This window comes from Kogia breviceps, chromosome 4 (assembly GCF_026419965.1).
Source record: "Kogia breviceps isolate mKogBre1 chromosome 4, mKogBre1 haplotype 1, whole genome shotgun sequence".
Taxonomy (NCBI): domain Eukaryota; kingdom Metazoa; phylum Chordata; class Mammalia; order Artiodactyla; family Physeteridae; genus Kogia; species Kogia breviceps.
This window is the reverse complement of record NC_081313.1, coordinates 176,442,340-176,467,122: the sequence shown is the minus strand read 5'-3', so window position 1 is coordinate 176,467,122 and position 24,783 is coordinate 176,442,340. Positions and strand designations below refer to the sequence as shown.

The 24,783-nt window shown below is 48.1% G+C and overlaps 2 protein-coding genes across 6 annotated transcripts in view; one reads left to right on the top strand and one right to left on the bottom strand.

The window, feature by feature from the left end:
- Positions 1 to 5,539, top strand: part of CERS4 (ceramide synthase 4) — a 31,064-nt gene extending 25,525 nt beyond the window's left edge. For all 3 annotated transcript variants that reach the window (XM_059063051.2, XM_067032897.1, XM_067032898.1), the window contains 9 exons: positions 526 to 643; positions 996 to 1,114; positions 1,212 to 1,269; positions 1,663 to 1,713; positions 2,069 to 2,161; positions 2,382 to 2,510; positions 2,804 to 2,910; positions 4,646 to 4,802; positions 5,090 to 5,539. In XM_059063051.2, the coding sequence (XP_058919034.1) occupies positions 526 to 643; positions 996 to 1,114; positions 1,212 to 1,269; positions 1,663 to 1,713; positions 2,069 to 2,161; positions 2,382 to 2,510; positions 2,804 to 2,910; positions 4,646 to 4,802; positions 5,090 to 5,266 (1,009 nt within the window). In that variant the 3' untranslated portion in view covers positions 5,267 to 5,539. The remainder of the gene's footprint in view (positions 1 to 525; positions 644 to 995; positions 1,115 to 1,211; positions 1,270 to 1,662; positions 1,714 to 2,068; positions 2,162 to 2,381; positions 2,511 to 2,803; positions 2,911 to 4,645; positions 4,803 to 5,089) is intronic.
- Positions 1 to 24,783, bottom strand: part of CD320 (CD320 molecule) — a 40,725-nt gene that overhangs the window by 4,005 nt on the left and 11,937 nt on the right. The window contains exon 6 of one of the 3 annotated variants that reach the window (XM_067032901.1): positions 3,326 to 4,917. The exons of 1 other annotated variant lie outside the window; for it this stretch is intronic. The gene's annotated coding sequence lies outside the window, so the exon portion shown is untranslated. Of the gene's footprint in view, positions 1 to 3,325; positions 4,918 to 20,353; positions 21,874 to 24,783 lie in introns of those variants that run through there. One more of the 3 variants, XM_067032900.1, reaches the window with a different exon arrangement.

The window sequence follows — 24,783 nt, the reverse complement described above, 5'->3', positions numbered from 1 at the left end:
CCCCCCAACACGATTGAGTCTGAATTTCCTTGCTGGGCTGCTCTGAGCCTCAGTTTCCCCCAGTGAAAGTGGGCTTTAGGATGGTGGACGTGCAATTTGGTCCCGACCCCTGGTCTTGGGGGCCCCCCTGTGGGCATTGTGGTAATTGACTCACCAGGGTCCCGGCTCCTCCAAGTGTGCACAAGGGAGGTGGGGGGATGCTGGGTGGAGGGAGGCCTGAGAAGGAGCAGACCTGCTTCTGCCCATGCAGGGGCCCCCAGCCTGGTGGGAGGGGGGGGCAGATCAGGACCCACGCCATCAGGAGACAGGCATCGAGGGGACGCTCATCCCTGGTTTGGGATGCAGTGAAGGTGCCTGGGTACCACCCAACTTGTTCATCTCCCATCCTGAAGAGCAACCCAGCTTCCTCTCTTAGGTTGGGCTCAATGCAGCAGCCAGGCTGCCGCCTCCAGGGTCCTAAAATGCGGCCCAGTGAGCCCCCGTTTCCCCACCTGGACTGACAAGCTGTGTCTCCCCTACACCCAGATTCATCGGCCTGCCCCTGAGCCGGTGGCTGGGCGTGCGGAACCAGACCAGGAGGCCGGCGAGGCCCAATGCCACGCTGGAGAAACACTTCCTTATGGAAGGGCAGAGCCCCACAGAGGTGAGGCCCCCGACCCCCGACTCCCTCCGCATTGGCCTGCTTGGGTCCCCTGGGGGAGGTTCCTGAGGGGGTGCAAGAAAACCTCTGGGGGAGGCTGTCCCCACCCCCAGCCCCTTGAGTCCCCGCTCCCATCCGCCTGTCTGTGAGCAGGGCTGGGTTTTTATAAGGCCTCTTTTGGGGGGGACCCCCACCCTGTGAAACCCCCCTACTCCCCCATCTCCAAAGGTAGAGCACCCCACAGGCCAGGTCTGGGGCTGTAGGGGAGGGGTGGAGCAGAGCTGGGTCCCGCCTGTCCTGGGACAGGGGCAGGAGGCCACCTCTGTGACCCTGGCCCCCATCGCTCCCTCCCCAGCCCCAGATGAGCCTCCTGGCGGCCCAGTGTGGGCTCACACTGCGACAGACCCAACGCTGGTTCCGGAGACGCCGGAACCAGGACCGGCCCTGCCTGACCAAGAAGTTCTGTGAGGCCAGGTGAGCCCAGGGTGGGGCCGGGAAGGGGGAGTGTGGGGGTGTGGCGGGGGGTCTGGCCCTTTGGCAGCTGCCTCAGGGGCTCCCTCCCCGCCTGCAGCTGGAGGTTCGCCTTCTATCTGTGCTCCTTCATCGGTGGAATCTCGGTTCTTTACCACGTGAGTGTACCTGACAGTTCCCCTGCCCTATCCCTCAAGCACCTAGTATGCGCTGGGCCTGGATTGGATTGGGGAGGGGTGTGTGGGGTTCGGGCAGAGGGGGGGAAACATGTGCCAAGGCACAGAGAGGGAGGGTGGAGGGAATGAGGCCAGGTTGTGGTGAATGTCCACTCGATGGGTGCCTATTGAGAGGACCTACTGTGTGTCGGGGCTGGGGATTCTGAGTCAGGCCCTGGTCTACAGTGAAAGCAGAGTTGCAACCAGGTGGGAGACAGCCGGCCTGAGTGACAGCAGCACGTCAAGGGCCAGGGAGGCCTGAGGAGGCCTCAGGCCGGGGGTTGGGGGGGCTGGGTTCTAACCTCTGGACAACTTCAGACTCCCGTGTCCCTGCAGGAATCGTGGCTGTGGACGCCGGTAATGTGCTGGGACGGTTACCCACAGCAGGTGAGTGGGAGGGGTGGGGTTTGGAGGCTAGTGGGAGGATCAGGGCAGTCAGAGTTCCTGTGGCCACAGGCAAGAGTGCCAAAGCAGGACATCACACCATCATCCCCCCCCTGAATCCCACTGGTTTTTGGCTCCTGTGTGGAATGGAGAGGGGCCAGGAGTCAGGACACACGGAGCAGGAGCTGCCACAAAACCACTGCCCTTGATTACCTCTAAGGATGGGGAGCTCATACCTTCCTCACTCATTGGGATTCATGTGTCATGGGTTTGAGCAAATGGGGAGGGCCCTACCCCACGCCCCATGTCCCGTGGGCATCTCCACTCCCGACAGCTAACCTTGCACTCCCTGCCACAGCCCCTGAAGCCGGCCCTGTACCACTGGTATCTCCTGGAGCTGAGTTTCTACATCTCTCTGCTGATCACGCTGCCCTTCGACACCAAGCGCAAGGTGAGGCCAGGCCAAGAGTCTGGCCTGGGGCGGTCGTGACCCAGTTCCAGGAGGAGAGGGGTGGCCTGACCCCACACCCTGAGACCCTTGGTGTCTCAGGCAGGAGGTGTAGGGTCCACATGCCAAGCAACCCCCTGGGAGGCCCTGCTCCCAGCCCTGCGGGGTGGGGCCCCTCCGGCCCCCCAGCCTCATCCCGGCTATGACCCTCCGTCTCTCGCAGGATTTCAAGGAGCAGGTGGCACATCACTTTGTGACCATCACCCTGATCGTCTTCTCCTACAGCACGAATCTGCTGCGCATCGGCTCTCTGGTGCTGCTATTGCACGACTCCTCCGACTACCTGCTGGAGGTGTGCCTGGTGGAGCCCGACCCCTCCCAGCTCCCCCCCCCACCCCCCGCCCTCCCAGGTGCCCCTGGTGTTGAGGCCCCACCCCCTGTCAGCCTTCCTGGGAGGTGAGGCTCCACCCCCATCATCCGCAGACCACGCACTTTCTACCTTTCTAGGCAGTTCCTAGAGATAAGACCCACCCCAACTCACCTGGCCCAGGCCTAGGTACCTTTTCCCTGGGAGGAGGCCCCGCCCTTCCCACGTGCTTCCGCTGCCCCACCCCCAGGTCCATTTCTCTCTGCTTTCCCCCCCAGGCCTGTAAGTTGTTCAACTACACGCACTGGCGGCGCGTGTGCGACGCTCTCTTCATCATCTTCTCGTTGGTCTTCTTCTACACTCGCCTCGTGCTCTTCCCCACCCAGTGAGTCAGCCCTCCCGCCGGGGATTGGGGAGGTGGGGGGCAGCGGTGCGGCGGAGATCCAAGCCCGCCTCACCCTCCGTTCCTCGGTTCCCCGGTTCCCCAATTCAGATAGCTGGGGTTGTTGGCTGGGAGGTTTCCAGGAGGAGGCAAGGAAGGGTGTTCCCGGCACCGGGCGCAGCATATGCAAAGGCCCAGAGGTAGGAGAAACAGAAAACTGGGCTTAGTCATCCTCCCCTGCTGTGTGCCTGGTACATGGGTTGGGAGACAGCGTCGGGGCCTACTCGCTAAAGTCTTTGCCTGGCAATTTGATGAGCCAGTTGCAACAAGCAGAGGGAATAACGTGAAGGTCCCTGCTCACCTGGAGCTGACACTGGCAGATGGGGAAATATAATAAGGCAAACAAGTAGACTAGAATATGTGAGGCAGTGATCGTGGTAAAGAGAAAAAAAGTTGAGAAGGTTACAGGAACTGTGTGGATAGCTGGAAATAGGGTGGTCGGAGAAGGCCTCACTGACAGCGTTCATATAGAGACTGGAGGGAGGTGAGGGAGAAAACTACTGCTCACAGGGGGAAGAGCACATGCAAAGGCCCTGAGGCAGGACCGTACCCAGCATGTTGGAGGAACACAGAGGAGGCCCATGTGGCAGGACCAGAGTGAGCAAGAGGGAGAGAGGGAGGAGGGGAGAGCAGAGAGCTGACCGGACAGAGTATGCGAGGTATTATAAGCCTTGGGGAGAAGTTGGGCTTTTATCCCAAGCCAGGTGGGAGCCCTGGAGGGTTCTGAGCAGAGGATGGGTGGGACCTGACTCGAGTACTCACCGGCGCCCTCTGGTGGCTTCCGGGGAGAATAGCTGGTAAGAGGTTGGAGCAGGAGCTGGGGAACCAGGTGGGAGGCGACAGCACTGGTCCGGGTGGGCCATGTTGGGGCTCGACCAATGCAGTCGAGAGAAGTGAGTGGACTCGGGGACGACTCAAGGGTCATGAGATGGGAACGGGCTCAGGGTTACTGCTTGAGGATCAGGAGCTTAGCTCTGGCTGTGCTGGGTTTGAGGGGCCTGCAACACGCCCCTCAGGCACCACCACCGAAAAGTGGAGGAAGCAGTCGATACCAGCCTGGGGTTCTGGGAGAGACGTCAGTGTCCAGTGTTTGCAGTCACGAGACTGGACAGGGTCACCGAAGACCAGGTGTGGACAGAGGCCCAGTCCTGGGGCCCCCTGATGTTTGCAGGTCAGGGGAGCCTGCAGAGGAGAGGGAGAGGGAGAAGCCATGAAGTGGGGACATGGGAGTGGGTGTCCCTGAAGGCACGTGAGGAAAGAACATCAGAAGGGAGGGCCAGCTGGGTGCCTGCTGTCTGATCAAGGCAGGTCACCGATGACCCTACAGCTGATCTGGGTGAAGGTGGTCGTGGGAGGGAAGGGGGAGGGATCTGAGAACGTGTGAAAGGACCACCCAGGAGAGCTGCTGGGACACTAAGCACCCCTTTGGGGTTTACAGTCACCACCGGACAGGTGGTCCAGCTTGTTCATTCTTTGAATTTAACATAACCAGGTGATGGGGGGGTGGGTACTTAAATGCCCAGCTGAAGGGCACAGGTATCATTCTTAGGGGGTGGGTAATGGGGAGCTATAGAAGGTTCTGGAGCAGGGAAGGTCATGCAAGTTTGAGATTCCTGGGACTGGGGGCAACAGCAGCCGGTGAACCCCTGCCTCTCTCCCTCCTGCCCGCCCACCGTAGGATCCTCTATACCACATACTACGAGTCCATTGCCAACTCGGGCCCCTTCTTCGGCTACTACTTCTTCAATGCGCTTCTGATGACGCTACAGCTGCTGCACGTGTTCTGGTCTTGCCTCATCCTTCGCATGATCTACAGCTTCATAAAGAAAGGCCAGGTAGGCGGTCCAGTGGTTAAGGCTCCGCCTTGTCAATGCAGGGGGTGTGGGTTCGATCCCTGGTTGGCGAACTAAGATCCCACATGCCGTGCACGTGGCCAAAAACTTTTTATAGCTAAAATTAAATACATATTAAATAAATAAATACATATAAAATAATTTTTTAAAAAGAAAGACGAGGTAGGGCCGGGCAAGGGTTGGCTAGCTTGTGCCTCCCCGGAGCGCCCAGCCCCGCCCAGCCCCGCCCCGCCCCGCCCCACGCCTCCTCCCTTCTCCCTGTTCCCCAGATGGAGAAGGATGTTCGCAGCGACGCCGAAGAGTCAGACTCCAGTGATGGGGAGGCAGCCCAGGAGAACCCGCAGCTGAAGAACAGGGCAGCTCACCGGCCTGGAGCAGCCCCCACTGATGGCCCTCGGAGCCGGGCAGCCAGGCGGATGGCCAACGGGCACACACCGGCCACGTAGCCCGCCGAGGACCGACCACAGGGGCTGCCCCAGCACCCGGCAGCTCGGATTCGTGGGGTGGCTGGACTGGGGACCCTTGGGCCGATTCTGTGGAGCACAGCGAGGGCCCCACCCCAGGGGCTGATGATCTGTCTCCACCTCCTTCTGCCCCCCCCCCCACTTCCCTCAGGCAAATGGACAGAGCTGCGGCCGCGGGAGAGGGGTGCAGGCAGCCTGGCAACTGTGAAGAGCCCCAGGATGAAAGGGGGTCCAATAAAACTTGACCGGAGCCAACTTCTCTGCCTGAGAGCTTGTGTCCCTGTCACAGCTCCTCATCTATCCCCAGAGGCCCCAAGGCAGCCGGGACTTACATACCTCACCAGTGGCTCACTCACTGCCATCCCAAGACACATGCCCACCCCCAGGGGACCCAGACAGCGAGCAGCGCAGGGGGACCCCCTCGGGTGAGTCCCCGACTCCCAGCCAGAGCCTCAGCCAAGCTACCTCCTTCCACCCCAGGGCAGCCGTTGGTCGGCTGCTCACAGACCTTGCGTACAGAAGAGCAGGTGCTGGGCTCAGACAGGTGGAGTCCTTTGCCCAGAGTCACACAGGTCCCAGCAGAAGGGCGAAGGGGAGACTCACACCTGTTCCTGCAGCCCCTGCACAAGCCTGGCAGAGCCCCGTCCTCAAGGTCCCCGGGACCTCCCTGGAGACAGTGAAATAGGACTTCGTGGGAGCGCAGCTTCCTGCAGGCTTCCCAAGGGTTCAGCCGGGTGAGTTCACTGTCTCCTCAGGAGCTCTGCAAGAGGGTGCCCCTCACACACACACCCCAGAAATCACTGCCACAAGGTCCCATGCAGGGCCAGAATGTGCTGCCTTCAGGGGAACCAGAGACAGGAGTCAGAGGAGAGAAAGGGTTGGGGGACAGATCTCACCTTCTGTGCTTCTCAACAAAGAGGAGAGGATAGGAGAGGAGAGAGGTGGCAGAGAGGAGAAAGGTCCCTGTTGTGTCTCCACTGAGAAGCAAGGATGGAGGGAGAGGAAGGTGTTACATATAATCCAGCAATCTCACTCCTGGGCATATATCTGGACAAAACTATAATTCAAAAAGATACATGCACCCCTATGTTCATAGCAGCACTATTCACAATAGCCAAGATGTGGAAACAACCTAAATGTCCATCAACAGATGAATGGATAAAGATGTGGTACATATATACAATGGAATATTACTCAGCCATAAAAAAGAAGGAATAGTGCCATTTGCAGCCACGTGGATGGACCTAGAGGTTATCATACGAAGTGAGGTAACTAAGAAGAAGACAAATATCATACAATATCACTTACATGTAGAATCTAAAAAGAAGGATAGAAATGAACTTATCTACAAAACAGTAAGAGACCACAGACAGAGAAAAACAAACCTATCGTTACCAAAGGTGGGGGGAGGGGTAAATTAGGAGTTTGGGATTGGCAAATGCAAGCTGTTATATATAGAATGAGTAAACAACAAGGTCCTACTGTATAGCACAGGGAACTATATTCAATATCCTGTGATAAACCATAATGGAAAAGAATATGAAAAAGAATGTATATGTATGTATAACTGAACCACTTTGCTGTACAACAGAAATTAACACGACATTGTAAATCAACTCTACTTCAATAAAATAAAAATGTTTTAAAAAGAGGCAGGTGTTAGAATCACTGGAAAGATGAGAGAGGAGGGAACAATTAGAAGAGCTGAGATGTCATGGGAAGTAGCAAACAAACAGGAAAAGAGAAGGGACAGCGGGGGAGGTGGAAGAAAAGGCGGCATTGGAGAGACCCCAGAGATGAGTGGGGAGAGAGCAGACTAGGAGCTTGGAGGATGTGATGTCAGAAGATGGTGAGACCTGGAGGGAAGAAAGGGAGAGGAGAGAAGAGAGAGAAACGGGAAAAAAGAGGAAAAGAATACAGAGGTGTGGGGCTTCCCTGGTGGCACAGTGGTTGAGAGTCCGCCTGCTGATGCAGGGGACACGGGTTCGTGCCCCGGTCCAGGAGGATCCCACGTGCCGCGGAGCGGCTGGGCCCGTGAGCCATGGCCGCTGAGCCTGCGCGTCCGGAGCCTGTGCTCCGCAACGGGAGAGGCCACGACAGTGAGAGGCCCGCGTACCGCAATGAAGAGTAGCCCCCGCTCGCCGCAACTAGAGAAAGCCCGCGCGGCAACGAAGACCCAACACAGCCAAAAATAAATAAATAAAATAAATTTAAAATAAATAAATAAATACAACTTTAAAGGGGTATGCAAAAATACATGCAGCAGAATGGGAGACACTATTTGCAAACCATATATCTGAAAAGGGTCTAGCGCTCAGAACATATAAACGCAACTCAACAACAACAAAAAATGTTAAAGATGGGCGAGGGACTTCAATTGACCTTCCTCCAAAGAAGATATACAGCCAATAAGCACGTGAAAAGGTGTCTTAAGGAAATCGAAATCAAAACCACAAGATACCACTTCACACCCATAACCATAAATATAGCAAATAATAAAATAATCACTGTTGGTGAGGTTGTGGAAAATTAGAACAATTCTTGTATGTTGTTGGTTGGAATGTAAAATGGTTAATTACTGTGGAACACCGTTTGGTAGTTCGTCAGAAAGTTAAACAGATTTATCATCTGACCTAGCAATTCTACTCCTAGGTATATACCCAAAGGCTTGAAAACAGGAACCCAAACAAATACTTGTATATGAATGTTCATAGCAGCACTGTTCACAATAGCCAAAAGATCAAAACAACCCAAATGTCCACCGACAGGTGAATGGATAAACAAAATGTTATATATCCCCAAACGGAATATTTTTCAACCATAAAAGGAAATACTGATACATGCTACAATGTGGACGAACCTCAGGAACATTATACTAAGTGAAAGCAGACAGACAAAAGGTCACACATTTTACGACTGCTTTTATATGAAATGTCCAGAATACCTAAACCTATAAAACAGTACAAAAAGAATTTGAAAAGGAATAGATATATGTACTGAATACACGTATAACTGAATCACTTTGTTGTACCCCTGAAACTAACACAACACTGTAAATCAAATATACTTCAATATAAGTAAAAAATTTTTTAAAGAAATAAAAATAGAGGGGCTTCCCCGCTGGCTCAGTGGTTAAGAATCCGCCTGCCGATGCAGGGGACACGGGTTCGAGCCCCGGTCCGGGAAGATCCCACGTGCCGCGGAGCGGCTGGGCCCGTGAGCCATCATGGCCGCTGAGCCTGAGCGTCCGGAGCCTGTGCTCCGCGACGGGAGAGGCCACAACAGTGAGAGACCCGCGTACCGCAAAACAAAGAAACAAAAAAAAAACTTATACAGTACTGTATGTCAATTATTTCTCAATAAAACTGGAAGAAAAAAAAACAACAACGAGATACCACTACACACCTATTAGAATGCCCCCAAATCCGGAACAATGACAACACCAGATACTGGTGAGGATGTGGAACAACAGAACTCTTGTTCATTGCTGGTGGGAATGCAAAATGGTCCAGCCACTTTAGTTCTTACAAAGCTAAAAACACACCCTTACCAAATGATCCAGCAATTGCACTTCCTGGTATCTACCCAGAGGGGTTGAAAACTTATATCTACACAAAAACCTGCACAGAGATGTCAATAGCAGCTCCATTCATAATTTTCAAAACTTGGAAACAACCAAGACGTTCTTCAGTAGGTGAACGGGTAAATAAACTGTGGAATGGAATATTATTTCAGTGCTAAAAAGAAATGAGCTACCAAGCCATGAAATGACATGGAAGAAACTTAAATGCATATTACTAGGTGAAAGAAGCCAACCCGAAAAGGTTACAGACTGTATGATTCCAACTCTAGGACGTTCTGGAAAAGGCAAAACTACGGAGACAAAAAAAATTAAAACAAACAAACAAACAAAAACTACGGAGACAGTAAAAAGATCAGTGATCTCTGGGGATTGGGAGGGAAGCAGAACACAGATTTTTAGGGCATTGAAACTACTCTGTATGACAATGATGGATACATGTCATGATACATTTTTCCAAACCTCAAAGAATGTACAACACCAAGAGTGAACCCTAATGTCATCTACAGACTTTGGGGGGATAATGATGTGTTCATGTAGGTTTATCAGCCGTAACAGATGTATCACTTTGGTGGGGATGTTGATAATGGGGGAGGGTACACATGAAGGAATATATGGAAAAATCTCTGTACCTTCTACTCAATTTGCCGTGAACCTAAAACTGCCCTAGAAAATAAAGTCTATTTAAAAAAATGTGGGGTGGGGGGGGGACTTTGCCTTCCAATGCAGAGGGGGTGCAGGTTCGACCCCTGGTGGGAGAGCTAAGATCCCATATGCCTCGGGGCCAAAAAACCAAAACATGAAACAGAAGCAATACTGTAACAAATTCAATAAAGACTTCAAAAATGGTCCACATCAAAAAAATCTTTAAATTTTTTTTTTTTTTTTTTTTGGCGGTATGCGGGCCTCTCACTGCTGTGGCCTCTCGCGTTGCGGAGCACAGGCTCCGGACGCGCAGGCTCAGCGGCCATGGCTCACGGGCCCAGCCACTCGTGGGATCTTCCCGGACCGGGGCACGAACCCAAGTCCCCTGCATCGGCAGGTGGACTCTCAACCTCTGCGCCACCAGGGAAGCCCCCCCCAACATTTTTTTAAGACAGCGTTACTATTAGCCAGGAAAGTTCCCAATGAAATAGCCAGAAGTCTTATTTTCCAGCCATTAGTTTTGAAAACATTTGTTTTGAAGTTTGATAATATCAACTGTTCAGGAGGTTGTGGGGGAAATGGTCTTCTCCGGGGTCGGTGTGGGTGGAGTGGAAATTGCCACAAGTCATTTTGGAAGACAACTAGGCATTAACTACAAAAACTGAAAATATACTAACCCGACAAGCCAGCACTGCACTTTTCAGCATCTCAGACACACCAGGAGAGCCTGAGGATGTAGAGGCGTGTGGCTAGCAGGGAAAAAAGTGAAAACTATACTCGAAAGGCCAATAATATGGAACTGTATTAATAAAATATACATGATGCTCTGCTATATATCACTATGAATTACATTCATGCTATCAACATGAACAGATACCAAAAACATATTGTTGAGTAAAAGAAAGCAAGTTGCAAAAATATGTATAGAATCATGATATTTACATAAAAATAAAATACACACAAAATAATATTATGGACATACTTTCTCTACATATAGCTTATTTATTTACTGGTCATGCCCCATGGCATGTGGAATTTTAGTTCCCTGACCGGGGATCGAACCCATGCCCCCTGCAGTGGAAGCACAGAGTCTTAACCACTGGACTGCCAGGGAAGTCCCTGGATGTGCTATATATGTGAAAATATTTTAAGGTGGACTCAAATGTTACATAGTAGGGGGCTGTGATGAAGAATGAAGGTCAGAAAGCAGTTTCATTTTAGTATAACTTTCTGCCTTTAAAAGATGCATTTATTTATAAACTATTTGCATATTTTTGAATAATGTACACAGAAAATAGTAGAAGCAAATATACCAAAATATTAATGATAATTAACTAGAGTAGAATTATCAGTGATTATGATTTTCTTCTTTCTATTCATATTTCTGTTTTTCATATTTGCCAAAATTCAAATCAAACAAAACGTGCAAGTGAGCTTTTTCACTGAGAAGTGGGTGTAAGCAGTTGTTCACTTTATAATTATTTGTGATATGTTTGGTTTCTGTGCTGTTTTCTATATGTTGTGTTTCACAATAAAAAGGTTTCAAGAACTGCACACAAGGGAGTGTGCAGAGGGCAGTAGGCAGGCCAGAATATGCTAAATTCTCCTTTCACACTCCAAACCTATGGAAATGACAGGAAAGGTTTTTTTATTATACATTTGTGTGTGTGTGTCTGTGTGTGTGTGTGTGTGTGTGTTTGTGTGTGTATGACTGTGCCATGCAGCATGCGGGATCTCAGTTCCCCGACCAGGGATCGAACCCATGCTCCCTGCGGTGGAAGCACGGAGTCTTAACTAATGGACTGCCAGGGAAGTCCCCAAAATTGTCATTTTAAAGTGAACGAGGGGCTTCCCTGGTGGCGCAGTGGTTGAGAGTCCGCCTGCCGATGCAGGGGACACGGGTTCGTGCCCTGGTCGGGGAAGATCCCACATGACGCGGAGCGGCTGGGCCCGTGAGCCATGGCCGCTGAGCCTGCGCGTCTGGAGCCTGTGCTCCGCAACGGGAGAGGCCACGACAGTGAGAGGCCCGCGTACCGCAAAGAAAAAAAAAAAAAAGTTAACGAACCTGTCAGAATGGCCATCATCAAAAAGTCTACAAATAATAAATGTTGGAGAGGGTGTGGAGAAAAGGGAACCCTCCTACACGGTTGGTGGGATTATAAATTGGTACAGCCGCTATGGAGAACAGTATGGAGGTTCCCTAAAATACTAAAAGTAGAGGAACTTCCCCGATAGCCCAGTGCTTAAGAATCTGCCTTTCAATGCAGGGGACGCGGGTTCAATCCCTGGTCAGGGAACTAAGATCCCACATGCCGCAGGCAACTAAGCCCGCTCACCGCAACGAAGATCTTGTGCACCGCAACTAAGACCCAACGCAGCCAAATAAAATAAATAAATATTTTTTAAAAAATCTAAAAGTAGAGCTACCATATGACAACAGCAATCCCACTCTTGAGCATATATTTGGAGAAAACCATAATTCGAAAAGATGCATGCACCCCAATGTTCATAGCAGCACTATTTACAATAGCCAAGATGTGGAAACTATCTAAATGTCCATTGACAGATAAATGGATAAAGAAGATGTGATATATATACACAATGGAATATTACTCAGCCATAAAAAAGAATGAAGTAAAGCCATTTGCAGTAACATGGGTGGACCTGGAGATTATCATGCTTCATAAGTGAAGCAAGCCAGATAGAGAAAGCAAGTATCATGTGATACCACTGATATGTGGGATCTAAAAAAAAAGATGATACAAATGAACTTATTTACAAAACAGAAACAGACCCACAGACATAGAAAACAAACTTATGGTTACCAAAGGGGAAAAAGGGGGAGGGATAAATTAGGAGTTTTGGATTAACATAAATACACTACTATATATAAAACAGATAACCAACAAGGACCTACTGTATAGCAGTAGGTATATGACGTCAGGGAACTCTACTCAATATTTTGTAATAACCTATAAGGGAAAAGAATCTGAAAAAGAATAGATATGTGTATAACTGAATCACTGTGCTGTACACGTGAACCTAACACAACATTGTAAATCAACTATACTTCAATTTTAAAAAATCTTCTTGAATTTGAAAAAAAAAAGTGCCATTCAGTTCATTCACAATGTTGTGCAACCACCATCTCTATCTAATTCCAAGACATTTTCACCAACCGCCCCCCCTCAAAAAACATGCCACGAAGCAATTGCTTCCCACTCCTCCCTCCCCTAGCCCATGACAACCACCAATTTGCTTCCTGACTCTGCAGATTTACCTATTCTGGACATTTCATAAAAATGAAATCATATAATACTTGACTTATTTTCTCTGGCTTCTTTCACCAGGCATGATGTTTTCCAGGTTGATGCTGTAGCAGTATCCTTCATTGCTTTTTACAGGTGAATAATATTCCATTGTATGGATTCATCATGCTTTGTTTATCCATTCACTCGAGATGGGCATTCAGGTTGCTTCCGTCTCTTGGCTACTGTGAATAGTGCTGCTAGGATCATTCGTATACAAGTATTTGTTTGAGTATCTGATTTCAGTTCTTTGGGGTTTATAGCCTAGAAGTGAAATGACTGAGTCACATGGTCATTCTATATTTAACTTTTTGAGGAACTGCCAGACTGTTTTCCACAGTGGTGGAAAGCTTTTTTAAAATCTGAGGTGCATTTTTCACATCTGAAAACACAAAGAGGAGGTTTGAGGGAACCAGAAATAAGGAAGCATCCCTGAAAGAAAGAAGGTAACATGAAGACACAGGTGTGAGTTGAGGATGCAGCAGAAAGCAAAGGTATATAGAGGTTAAGATGCTTCCACATGAACTCCCTGCTCCGAGAAAACACAGGACCTCAAGGCAAGTAAGGGAGAAATATGAGAAGATAAGCACACAATCCAGAATCATCATATAACTGAAGAAGGCCAACACGAGGAAAGACAGACAACAAATTCACAAATGGAATAACTTATACTCCAATAAAGATGTTAAAAAAAATTGGAAGAACTCACATCTGAAGAAACAGAGCTAACAGGACAATCAAAATAGGAATTTTTAAGATATCTAATCTATTCAGAGAGGTAAAGGAGAGAATCATAACCATGTACAAGAACAAGAAGCTATAAAAGAAGAACAGTTATAAAAATGAATCAATTACAGGATTAAAAAGTAGAGGAAAAATAAGAATTTTATCTTCCGGGATGGAAGATAGATAAGGAGTATCTCTCCCAAAGCAGAGTAAAGAGAGAACTTCTCTCTCAAAGCAGCATAAAGAAGAAATTCTTTTCTTCTTCTTTAAACCACATGGAATATAGATCCCTACAGACCAACATCTGTCTAAAAGTAGTAAAAAGAATTAAGAAACTGAAATAGAAAGGATTATTTGAAAGAAAGGAAGGAAGGAAGGCTAGAACATTCCCCAAACTGAAGAAATTCATTAGCCCTCAGATTGAAAGAGCCCACTGTGAGCCAAACGAAGTGAATTCCTTAAAAATTCCACACTGAAACTTACTGAAATGAAGTTCCAAGCCATTAAGCATAAAGAACAAAACCCAAATCCACCAGAGGAAAAAGACAGCTTTTCTACAGGGCACAATTTTTAATCTGTACAACAGATGCCTGACAATAGAAGCGAATCCTCAGAGCCCACAGGATAAATATCTCAGAACTGAAAATTCCATACCCAGCTAAACTACCACGTTAGAATAAGGGTGCAATAATGACATTTTCAGACAAACAAGACCTCTCATGTTCTCCCCTTAAAAAGTCTTCATATTCCTTAAGCCCTCTCCACTGTCCAATACCCAGGCATCAGCTTCCAGAGCTCTGGGTTGGACATATAGGCTCTGTGCAACTTTACCTGTTTTTGTTTAATTGTTTTTACTTTTTATTTTGAAACAATTTCAGACACAGAAAAGTTGTGATGATAATATAAAAAAGGTCCCAGCGGGGAGGGGTGGGTGGGATGAACTGGGAGATTGGGATTGACATATATACACTAATATGTATAAAATAGATAACTAATGAGAACCTGCTGTATAGCACAGGGAACTCTACTTCACTTCGCTGTACAGTAGAAACTAACACAACATTGTAAAACAACTATACCCCAATTTTAAAAAGAAAAAGTCCCACATACTCTTCATTCAGATTTCTCTAAGGTTAACATCTCACCACATCTCCATTATCCCCATCATCTCCACTATCTCCAACTCCATCATCTCCATCTCTATCATCTCCATCTCCGTCATCATCATCTCCATCTCCTTCATCATCTCCTCCTCTTCCGCCTCCTCCTGCTCTCCTGCTCCTCCCCGTCCCATTCATATATATATACACATACACACATACTTTTTTCTGAGAGACTAACTTATAGACATGATGCTCCTTTACCCCTAAACAGTCAGTGTGTGTTTCCTGAAAAAAAGGACATTTCCTTACATAACTACAGTAGAGTTACCAAAGAAGGAAAGTGAGCACTGTTACAACACTATTATCCAATCTGCAGACCATCAGATTTTTTCCATTGTCCCACTCATTTGCTGTACAGGATGCAACCCGGGGTCACATGGTGCATTTAGTTATAATTTGTCTCATCCATTGTCTCTTCAGTTTCATTTAATCTGGAACCATTCCTCAGGCTCTACATCTTGTGTGACTCTGCATGCTGATCAACAGAAGTCAACCCTCTTCGGACACACACTCTTGTCTCATCCTAGGTGACTACGCAATGTCCTACACAGGGGACTCGATCTGGCCACCTGTGTCCCAGGAGAGGTTTTGGCTCATCAGTGGAGGCCAGGGCTGTGTGGAGCCTGCTGGGTGGAGCTGAGGTCTCTGAGAGCCTCCAGTGGAACCTCAAAGCCCTCGGACCACTATGAGGAACCCAGGTACATCCAAGGGGAAACTGAAGCATGGAAGTAGTGTTGCAGCTACAGGAACAGAGGGGAAGGACCAGCCTGGACTCCCCTAGGACAAGCTGGTGAACAGGGATCCAGGGCTTCTCACAGATCCAGACAGCCCTGTGTCCCCTCACAAGGAATATTCCTTCTAATGCTGCCCCCCTGCCTCCAGCCAGTTCTCCTTCCTGTGCCAGTGGGCTCCCCCTTTCTCTAAGACATGCAGACACCCTCAGCACCTTCAGCCTCACTCACCTCGACCAAGGCGGTGAGCACCTCTGCTTCCTGAAACATGATGGTGAAATTCCAGCCACCCTCCCAGAGAGAAACAAGGTTAGGGCATCTGGTCTCTTCTCTGTTCAGCCACCTCTGATACAGCACTGCTGGATCCTCCCTGACCTGAAGGCGTCCTGTCCATCTAGTGCCAGGTGCTCTTAGACCACTAGTCCCTCAGTCTGACATAGGAATTTTGGTAATTTCCATTCACTGAGGCCCACACTGGTTACATCCTGCAAGTGCTCATGTCTGTTCCCCGGTGTGTGTCTTCATATGTTTTTCTCCACATTCTAGTGACTTAGGCATGCTGTCCTGTGTGTCATGTGTCCTGTGGGCTCATGCATATTATCACGTGTGTGTTTGTGTGCTTCCTCTATAGAGGATATGTTTTATTCTATATAGAAAGTTTGTGCGCATCTTTATTGGGGGCCTATATGGAGGGCCCACGAGCCTTCTCCAAGGTGCTGAAAGTTCACCATTCAAGACCCATATCCACTCAATCTCCCAACCGAGGCAAGGCTACTCCTCCAGGAAGCCTTCTCAGATTGCCCCCACCTCCTCTTCAACTATGGGATGCAACATCCATTGCCTATGTCTTCAAGCCCCCAGCCCTTCCCCACCAGCTGGCCCTGCAAAACCTGGCCTCACCTGTGCAGACCCTAGATTCACAATTCAGGACTGAGAGTCCATCAGCCTGGCCAGGACCTACTGACCAGACAACAGGCACCCAGCCAGGCAGTCCCACGGAGGGAGGCTGCGCTCAGCAAGAAAGGTGACCTGGCACCAGATCAGGAAGTGCACAATAGAGTTTTGTTTTGTTTTGTTCTTTTGCCAGTTCGTGCGGCATGTGAGATCTTAGTTCCCCAACCAGGGATTGAACCAGTACCCCCTGCATTGAGAGCGCAGAGTCTTAACACTGGACTGCCAGGGAAGTTCTAGGAAGTGCACAATAGAGAAAACCCAATGACACAGAAAATAAGGAAGTAACACAGATTAAAGAAATCAACAAAACAGAGGGTAAAGGAACAAAAATGGCAAGAATAAAACCAAACTCTGGCTCCTTGGGAACATTAATATGATAAACCCCTGAAAAGAATGAACAAGGAGGAAATGAGGAAAGTTTTAAAAATATATATGGGAAGGTTAAGAATAACTATACGTCAAAAAGACAAGAGATAAGTGTCGGTGAGGATGTAGAGAAAACGGAACCGTAGTTGGTGGGAATGTAAATTGGTGCAGCTACTATGGAAAACAGTACAGAGGTTCCCCCCAACATTAAAAATATGACTACCGTATGATCCAGCAATTCCACTACTGGGTTTGTTTGTTTTTTTTGCAGTACACGGGCCTCTCACTGTTGTGGCCTCTCCCGTTGAGGAGCACAGGCTCCCGACACACAGGCTCAGCAGCCATGGCTCATGGGCCCAGCTGCTCCGCGGCATGTGGGATCCTCCCGGACCGGGGCACGAACCCGCGTCCACCCGCGTCGGCAGGCGGACTCCCAACCATTGCGCCACCAGGGAAGCCCCCAATACTGGGTTTTTATCTGAAGGAAACAAAATCACTATCTTGAAAAGACACATGCACCCCTCATGTTCACAGCAGCATTATTTATGATAGCCAAGATATGGAAACAATCTAAATATCCACTGACAGATGAATGGATAAAGAAGACGTGGTATAGGGGACTTCCCTGGTGGAGCAGTGGTTAAGACTCTGCAATCCCAATGCAGGGGGCCCGGGTTAGATCCCTGGTCAGAGAACTAGATCCCACATGTATGCCGCAACTAAGAGTTTGTATGCCACAACTAAGGAGCCCGTGTGCCACAACTAAGGAGCCTGCAAGCCGCAACTAAGACCCAGAGCAACCAAATAAATTAATTTAAAAAAAGAAGAAGCTGTGGTATATATACAATGGAATATTACTCAGCCATAAAAAGGAAATCCTGCCATTTACAACAACATGGATGGACCTTAAGGGCATTATGCTAAGTGAGGTAAGTCAGACAGAGAAAGACAAATACTGTATGATCTCACTTACATGTGGAATCTAAAAAAAAAAACCAAACTCCTAGATAGAAAGAACAGATTGGTGGGTGCCAGAGGCAGGGCAGGGCATGGGACAGGCAAAATGGGTGAAGGCGATTTTTAAAAACTATATGAACTATAGGCTGATAAATTTGAAAATCAGGATGAAATGAATTCATTTATGGGGAAATATAAAATGCAAAAATTGTACCAAGAAGAATCAGAAAACTTGACTAGACCCATAAATGTTAATGAGCTGGAAATAATGGAATAAAACTCCCTCTCCCTAACACACAAAAACTAGAGGATTTTACAATCAAGTTTTATTGCCATTACAAGTAGCAGATAATTCCCATCTTATTCAGATCGATACCAAGAATTAAAAAAAAAAAAGTTGGGGGGCAGGGCAGAATACCCAACTTCTCTTAAGAGGATGATATACGCTACAAACCAAAACCATATAGGGCTACAACATTGATGAACCTCGAAAACATGCTAAATGAAAGAAGCCAGACATAAAAGGTTACATATTGTATGATTCTGTTTATATGAAATATCCAGAATAGGTAAATCTACAGAGACAGAAAGCAGATCGGTGGTTACCAGGCAGAGGAGGAGGAGAGGAATGGGAGCCGATGTTTGAGTACCGGGTTTCCTTTTGGGACCATGGAAATGTTTTGGAACTAGACGGAGGTGGTGGATGTGAGTACACAACATCGTGAGTGCAATAAATGCCCCTGAATTGTTCGCTTTCAAAAGGTTAATTTTGTTGATGTGAATTTCACCTCAGTGAAAACAAAAACATAAGAATATGGAACAAGGTAGGAAAATTCTGACCAATTTTCAATGATGACCACAGAAGCAAAAATCCTAAATAAAATACTGCTACCCACAAGACATGGAAGCAACCTAAATGTCCATCAACAGATGAATGGATAAGGAAGATGTGGTACATATATGCAAAGGAATATTACTCAGCCATAAAAAAGAATGAAATCATGCCGTTTGCAGCAACATGGATGGATGCAGGGATTATCACACAAAGTGAATTAAGTCAGACAAAGACAAATATCATATGATATCATGTATATGTGGAATCTAAAAAAATGATACAGGACTTCTCTGGTGGTCCAATGGTTAAGACCCCACGCTTCCACTGCAGGGGACACAGGTTTGATCCCTGGTCATGGGAAGCTCCACATGCCAACCAAAAATAAAAAGATACAAATGAATTTATTCATAAAACAGAAATAGACTCACAGACATAGAAAACAAACTTATGGTTAAGAAGGGGAAATATATATATATGAATCACTTTGCTGTACAGCAAGTGTGAAACTAACACACTGTAAATCAATTTACATGTGAAACTAACACATTGTAAATCAATGTTATACTTCAATAAAAATTTTTAAAAAAATACTCCTACTCAAATCTCATAGCATTGGGAGAAAATTACATCATGACCAAGGACAATTTGGCCAGAAGAGCATAGATGAGTCAGCCTCAGAAAACCAGGGTAACTGATCTCTGTCAGCAGATGGACTTGCTTCTGACAGAGGTGCTTGTTTTTGCCGCAGTGTCATATGTGTGTTCTAGGAACTCAGACTCGAGAGCGCTTGGGCTCACACAGGCACAGGGCTGGGACAACCCACTCAATCTCCTTGCAATCCTGGAAGCTGAGCATTAACAAAAGCAGAAAGGAGCTTAAGAAAAACACTTGCAGGGTTGAAACGTTACATTTTTAACTGTTACATTTCTAACAAGCATCAAGAAATATAGAAATTCGCCTTTTTAAAAAATTCGGACACATGCTACAACATGGATGAACACTGAGGACATTATGCTGAATGAAAGAAGCCAGTCAGAAACGGACAAATACTGTATGACTCCATTTATGTGAGGTCCCCGGATAGTCAAATCCATAGAGATAGAACACAGAATGAGGGGTGCCAGGGGCTGGGAGAGGGAGATGGGGAGTTTAACGGGGACAGAGTTTCAGTTTTGCAAGATGAAAGGAGTTCGGAAGATGGTTGATGGTGATGGTTGCACAAGATGAATGTATTTAATACCACTGAATTGTGCACTTAAAAATGGTCAAAATGGTAAATTTTGTGTTATATATATTTTACTGTTAAAAACGTACAAAGGAGGAGAAGGTTGCTTAATGCAAAAGAGAGTGAGGAAGGGTCGAGGCAAAAGCGAATGCATAAAGGCTGGAAAGAAGAGCAAAATAAGCACGTGGTCAAAAGGAAACCCTTGGGACTTCCCTGGTGGCACAGTGGTCAAGAATCCGCCTGCCAGTGCGGGGGACACGGGTTCGAGCCCTGGTCCGGGAAGATCCCACATGCCGCGGAGCAACTAAGCCCGTACGCCACAACTACTGAAGCTGCTCTCTAAATCCTGGGAGCCACAACTAGTGAGCCCACATACCACAACTACTGGAGCCCTGGCGCCTAGAGCCCGTGCTCCGCAACAAGAGAAGCCACTGCAATGAGAAGCCCGCGCACCGCAACGAAGAGTAGCTCCTGCTCGCCGCAACTAGCGAAAACCCGTGCGCAGCAACAAAGACCCAACCAAAAATAAATAAATACATACGTAACTTTATTTTTTTTAAATAGTTAAAAAAAAAAAAAAAAAAAAAAGGAAACCCATGGCTGGATCAGCATCAAGCACAGGGAGACAGCGCCACCTACTGGTGGATTCCTGTGTTCGTCAAGTGGCTGAAAAAACATGCTCAGAATCCACTGCTATTTCCTCCTTATACTGACATCATTCCCTTGTTTACTAACAATTTTGTCAGAACAGACAGTATCACTGAGACAATAGGAACCAGCAGGAGAAAAAAAACTTCCAAAGCCACCACCCCCTTCCAACCTGCAGACCTGCATCCAGATCCATGCGCCTGCCCAGCTCTCCTTCCTGCTGCTGTGAGTAAACAATTTGCCCTGATCCCAGGCAAACCTAGGCCACCTCCACCAGCTCCCACCCTACCTGCCTATTTAAGGAGCCACCTGAACAGTCTTCCCTCTGAACTAGATTATACCCACAGACATTCAAATATGCTGATTCATTTTCCACCTTTTTGTTTTGTTTTATTATTGAGATGAAATCGACATAACATAAATGTGGTTAAGAATCCACCTTCCAGGGGCTTCCCTGGTGGCGCAGTGGTTGAGAGTCCGCCTGCCAATGCAGGGGATACGGGTTCGTGCCCCGGTCCGGGAGGATCCCACGTGCCGCGGAGCGGCTGGGCCCGTGACCCATGGCCGCTGAGCCTGCGTGTCCGGAGCCTGTGCTCCGCAATGGGGAGGGCACAACAGTGAGAGGCCCGCGTACCGCAAAAAAAAAAAAAGAATCCACCTTCCAATGCAGGGGATGCAGGTTTGATCCCTGGTTGGGGAACTAAGATCCCACATGCCGTGGGGCAACTAAGCTCGCATACTCTAGAGCACCACAACTACAGAGCCCGTGTGCTGCAACTACTGAGCCCGCACACTCTGGAGCCCACATGCCACAACTAGAGAGGAGGCCACACACCACAAAGAAAGATCCCAGATGCCGCAACAAAGATCCCACATGCTGCAACTAAGACCCGACGCGGCCAAGTAAATAAATAAATACCTTTAAAAAATAAAATAAAACTTCAGCGCATTTAGTACATTCATAAAGCTGTGCAACCACTGCCAATATCTCGTTCCAAAACATATTCACAGTGCAAATAAGCACATGAAAAAAGTCTCCACATATAACATCGGGGAACTGCAAATTAAAACAACCATGAGAAACCAGTACACACCTATGAGTGGCCAAAACCGAGAAAACTGATGACACCAACTGCTGGTGAGGCAGTTGGTTCTGGTGGAGCAACAGAAACTCTTGTCCATTGCTGGTGGGAATGCAAAACGGTCCAGCCACTCTGGAAGGCAGTTTGGCGGCTTCTTACAAAACTAAACATATTCTCACCATATGATCCAGCAATAGCACTCCTTGGTCCTTACCCAAAGGGGTTGAAAACTTCTGTCCACACGAAAACCTGCATATGGATGTTTATAGCAGCCTTATTCATAATTACCCAAACTTGGAAGCAACCAAGATATCCTTCAGCAGGTGAGTGGACAAACTGTGGTATATCCAAACGATGGAATGTTATTCACTGTTAAAAAGAAACAAGCTATCAAGCCATGAATAGACATGGAGGAACCTTAAATGCACATGACTAAGTGAAAGAAGCCAATCTGGGACTTCCCTCATGGTCCAGTGGTTAAGATTCCGTGGTCCCAATGAAGGGGGCCCAGGTTCAATCCCTGCTCGGTGAACTAGATCCCGCATGCTGCACCTAAGAAGTCTGTAGCCAAAACAAACAAATAAAAAATATTTTTTTAAAAAAAAGAAAAGAAAGAAGCCAATCTGAGAAGACTCCCTACTGCATGATTCCATCGCATGACATTCTGGAAAAAGCAAACATACGGAGAGGGTAACAAGATCAGTGGTTTCCAGAGATCAGAGGGGAGGGGAGGGATGAAGAGGCAGAGCACAGAGGATTTTTAGGGCAGTGAAAATGCTCTGTATGATACCACAATGGTAGATACATCTCATTGTACATGTGTCCAAACCCACAGAATGTACAACAACAAGAGTGGACTTGAAGGTAAACTATGGACTTCGGGTGATAATGACATGTCATTGTAGGTTCATCAATTTTAAAGGTACCACTCTGGTGGGGGATGTTACATGTATAATGAGGGAGGCTATACATGTATGGGGACGGGGAATATAGGGGAAGTCTCTGTACCTTCCTCTTCATTTTTCTGTGACCCTAAAACTGATCCAAAATATAAAGTTTTTTCTTTTTAGGTTTTTTCATCACCACTTACTCATTAAGCTGTTGCTTCCCACTTGCCTGCTCCCCCAGCCCCTGGCAACCATTGATCTACTTTCTGTCTCTATGGATTTATCTATTCTGGACACTTCACACACTAAAGGGACTCATCCGCTCTGACTTTTTGTCACTGGATAATATTGCATTGTCTGCTTGGACCACATTTTGTGTATCCATTCATCCATGGATGGACACGTGGGCTGTTCCTATGTTTTGGGTAGTGTGAATAACACTGCTATGAACATGCATGCACAAGTATTTGTCTGAATACCTGCTTTCAGTTCTTTCTGGTACATTCCTAGGAGTGGAATTCTGGGCCATATGGTAATTCTCTGTTTAACTTTTAAGGAAGAGCCAAACTCTTCTCCACAGAGGCTGCATCATTTTACATTCCCACCAGCAATGTACGAGGGTTCCAGTTTCGCTGCACCCTCGCCATCACTTATTTTCTGTTTTTGCTTTTCTCTCTCTCTCTCTCTCTCTCTCATCATAGCCATTCTCATGGGCATCTTCCACTTTAAAGGGAAAAAAGGCTCTCTGAGCACCCTCCCCCTCTGGCCTCTGCCCTAAGTCTCTGCCTCCGCCCAACCCACCCCCCCCCACGCAAAACTGTAGAAAAAGTCATCCATACACCCTTTCTCCTTCCCATTTTATCTTCAACCGGTGGAACTGTTTCTGACGTCGTCACCAATGACCTCCACGTTATTAAACCCCACGGTCTCCCTCTACGACCGGTTTTACCTAACGCATCGCAGCCTGTGACGGGATGGCGGACTTTTGCTTGATTCACTCTGTTCTGAACTCTCCTGGTTTCTCTTGCCACCTCTATGGCCGCTCCTCCTTTCCTGATTCTTCCTCACCCCCCAGAAACCTCTAGAAATCAGCGACACTCCCTCCTCCTTTCCAAACCACGGCCACCCACTGGGACAACTCTGAAATTCATCTCTCCAACCCAGACAGTAGGGCCAGGCGCCTTCCCGGTCTCTCCACGTGGGGGCCTCGCAGGTCCAAACTTAGCTCCCAGGGGTCCCCCACCCACCCACCCTCGCCCGGCCCCCACTGTCCTCCCCATCACGGTCGGGCTCCATCCTTCCGCAGCTCAGCCCGGATACCGGGGAGGCGCGCTTGCTTCCTCTTTCTCACGCCTACATCGGATGCGCCACCCAATCCTGCAGCTCCGTCGGCTTTTCCTTTGAAACAGACACAGAATCCGACCACTTCTCACCACCTGCACTGCCCTACCCCGCGCCAGCCCCATCATGCCCTCCCTGGACCAGTGTGGGCCCCTCCTCCCTGTGGTCACCCCCAGGCTCCCATCTCTGTGCCTTCCCACCGTATACTGTCCCCCCCGCCCTATAATCAGAAACACAGTCCCCACTTTGGGGGACTCTCTTTTTTTTTTTTTTTTTTTTTGCGGTACGCGGGCCTCTCACTGCTGTGGCCTCTCCCGTTGCGGAGCACAGGCTCCGGACGCGCAGGCTCAGCAGCCATGGCTCACGGGCCCAGCCGCTCCGCGGCATGTGGGATCTTCCCGGACCGGGGCACGAACCCATGTCCCCTGCATCGGCAGGCGGACTCTCAACCACTGCGCCACCAGGGAAGCCCGGGGGGCTCTTTTTTATTTACTGCTATATCCTGACCTCCTAGAACAGTGCCTAATACCTAGCACTATTCCACAATTTTTTTTCCCCACGTACGCTGCTTTTGGGATCTTAGTTCCCCCACCAAGGATGGAACCGGACCGCCAGGGAATTCCCCAACAAATGTCTTTTTTTTTTTTTTTTAAACATCTTTGTTGGAGTATAATTGCTTTACAATGTTGTGTTAGTTCCTGCTGTATAACAAAGTGAATCAGCTGTATGCATACGTATATCCCCATATCCCCTCCCTCTTGCGTCTCCCTCCCACCCTCCTTATCCCACCCCTCTAGGTGGTCAAAACTCAACAAGCTGATCTCCCTGTGTCATGCAGCTGCTTCCCACTAGGTATCTATTTTACAAACAAATGTCTTTTTAAACGTGAGATATAATACACGTTTTAGTCGGTTACGGTTGCCCTACCAAAATAAGACAGAATGGTGGGGGGCGGGGGGCAGGAGGCGGCTTAAACAACAGAAACTTTTTTTCCCTCACAGTTCTGCAGCCTGGAAGTCCAAGATCAAGGTGTCCGCAGGGCTGGTATCTT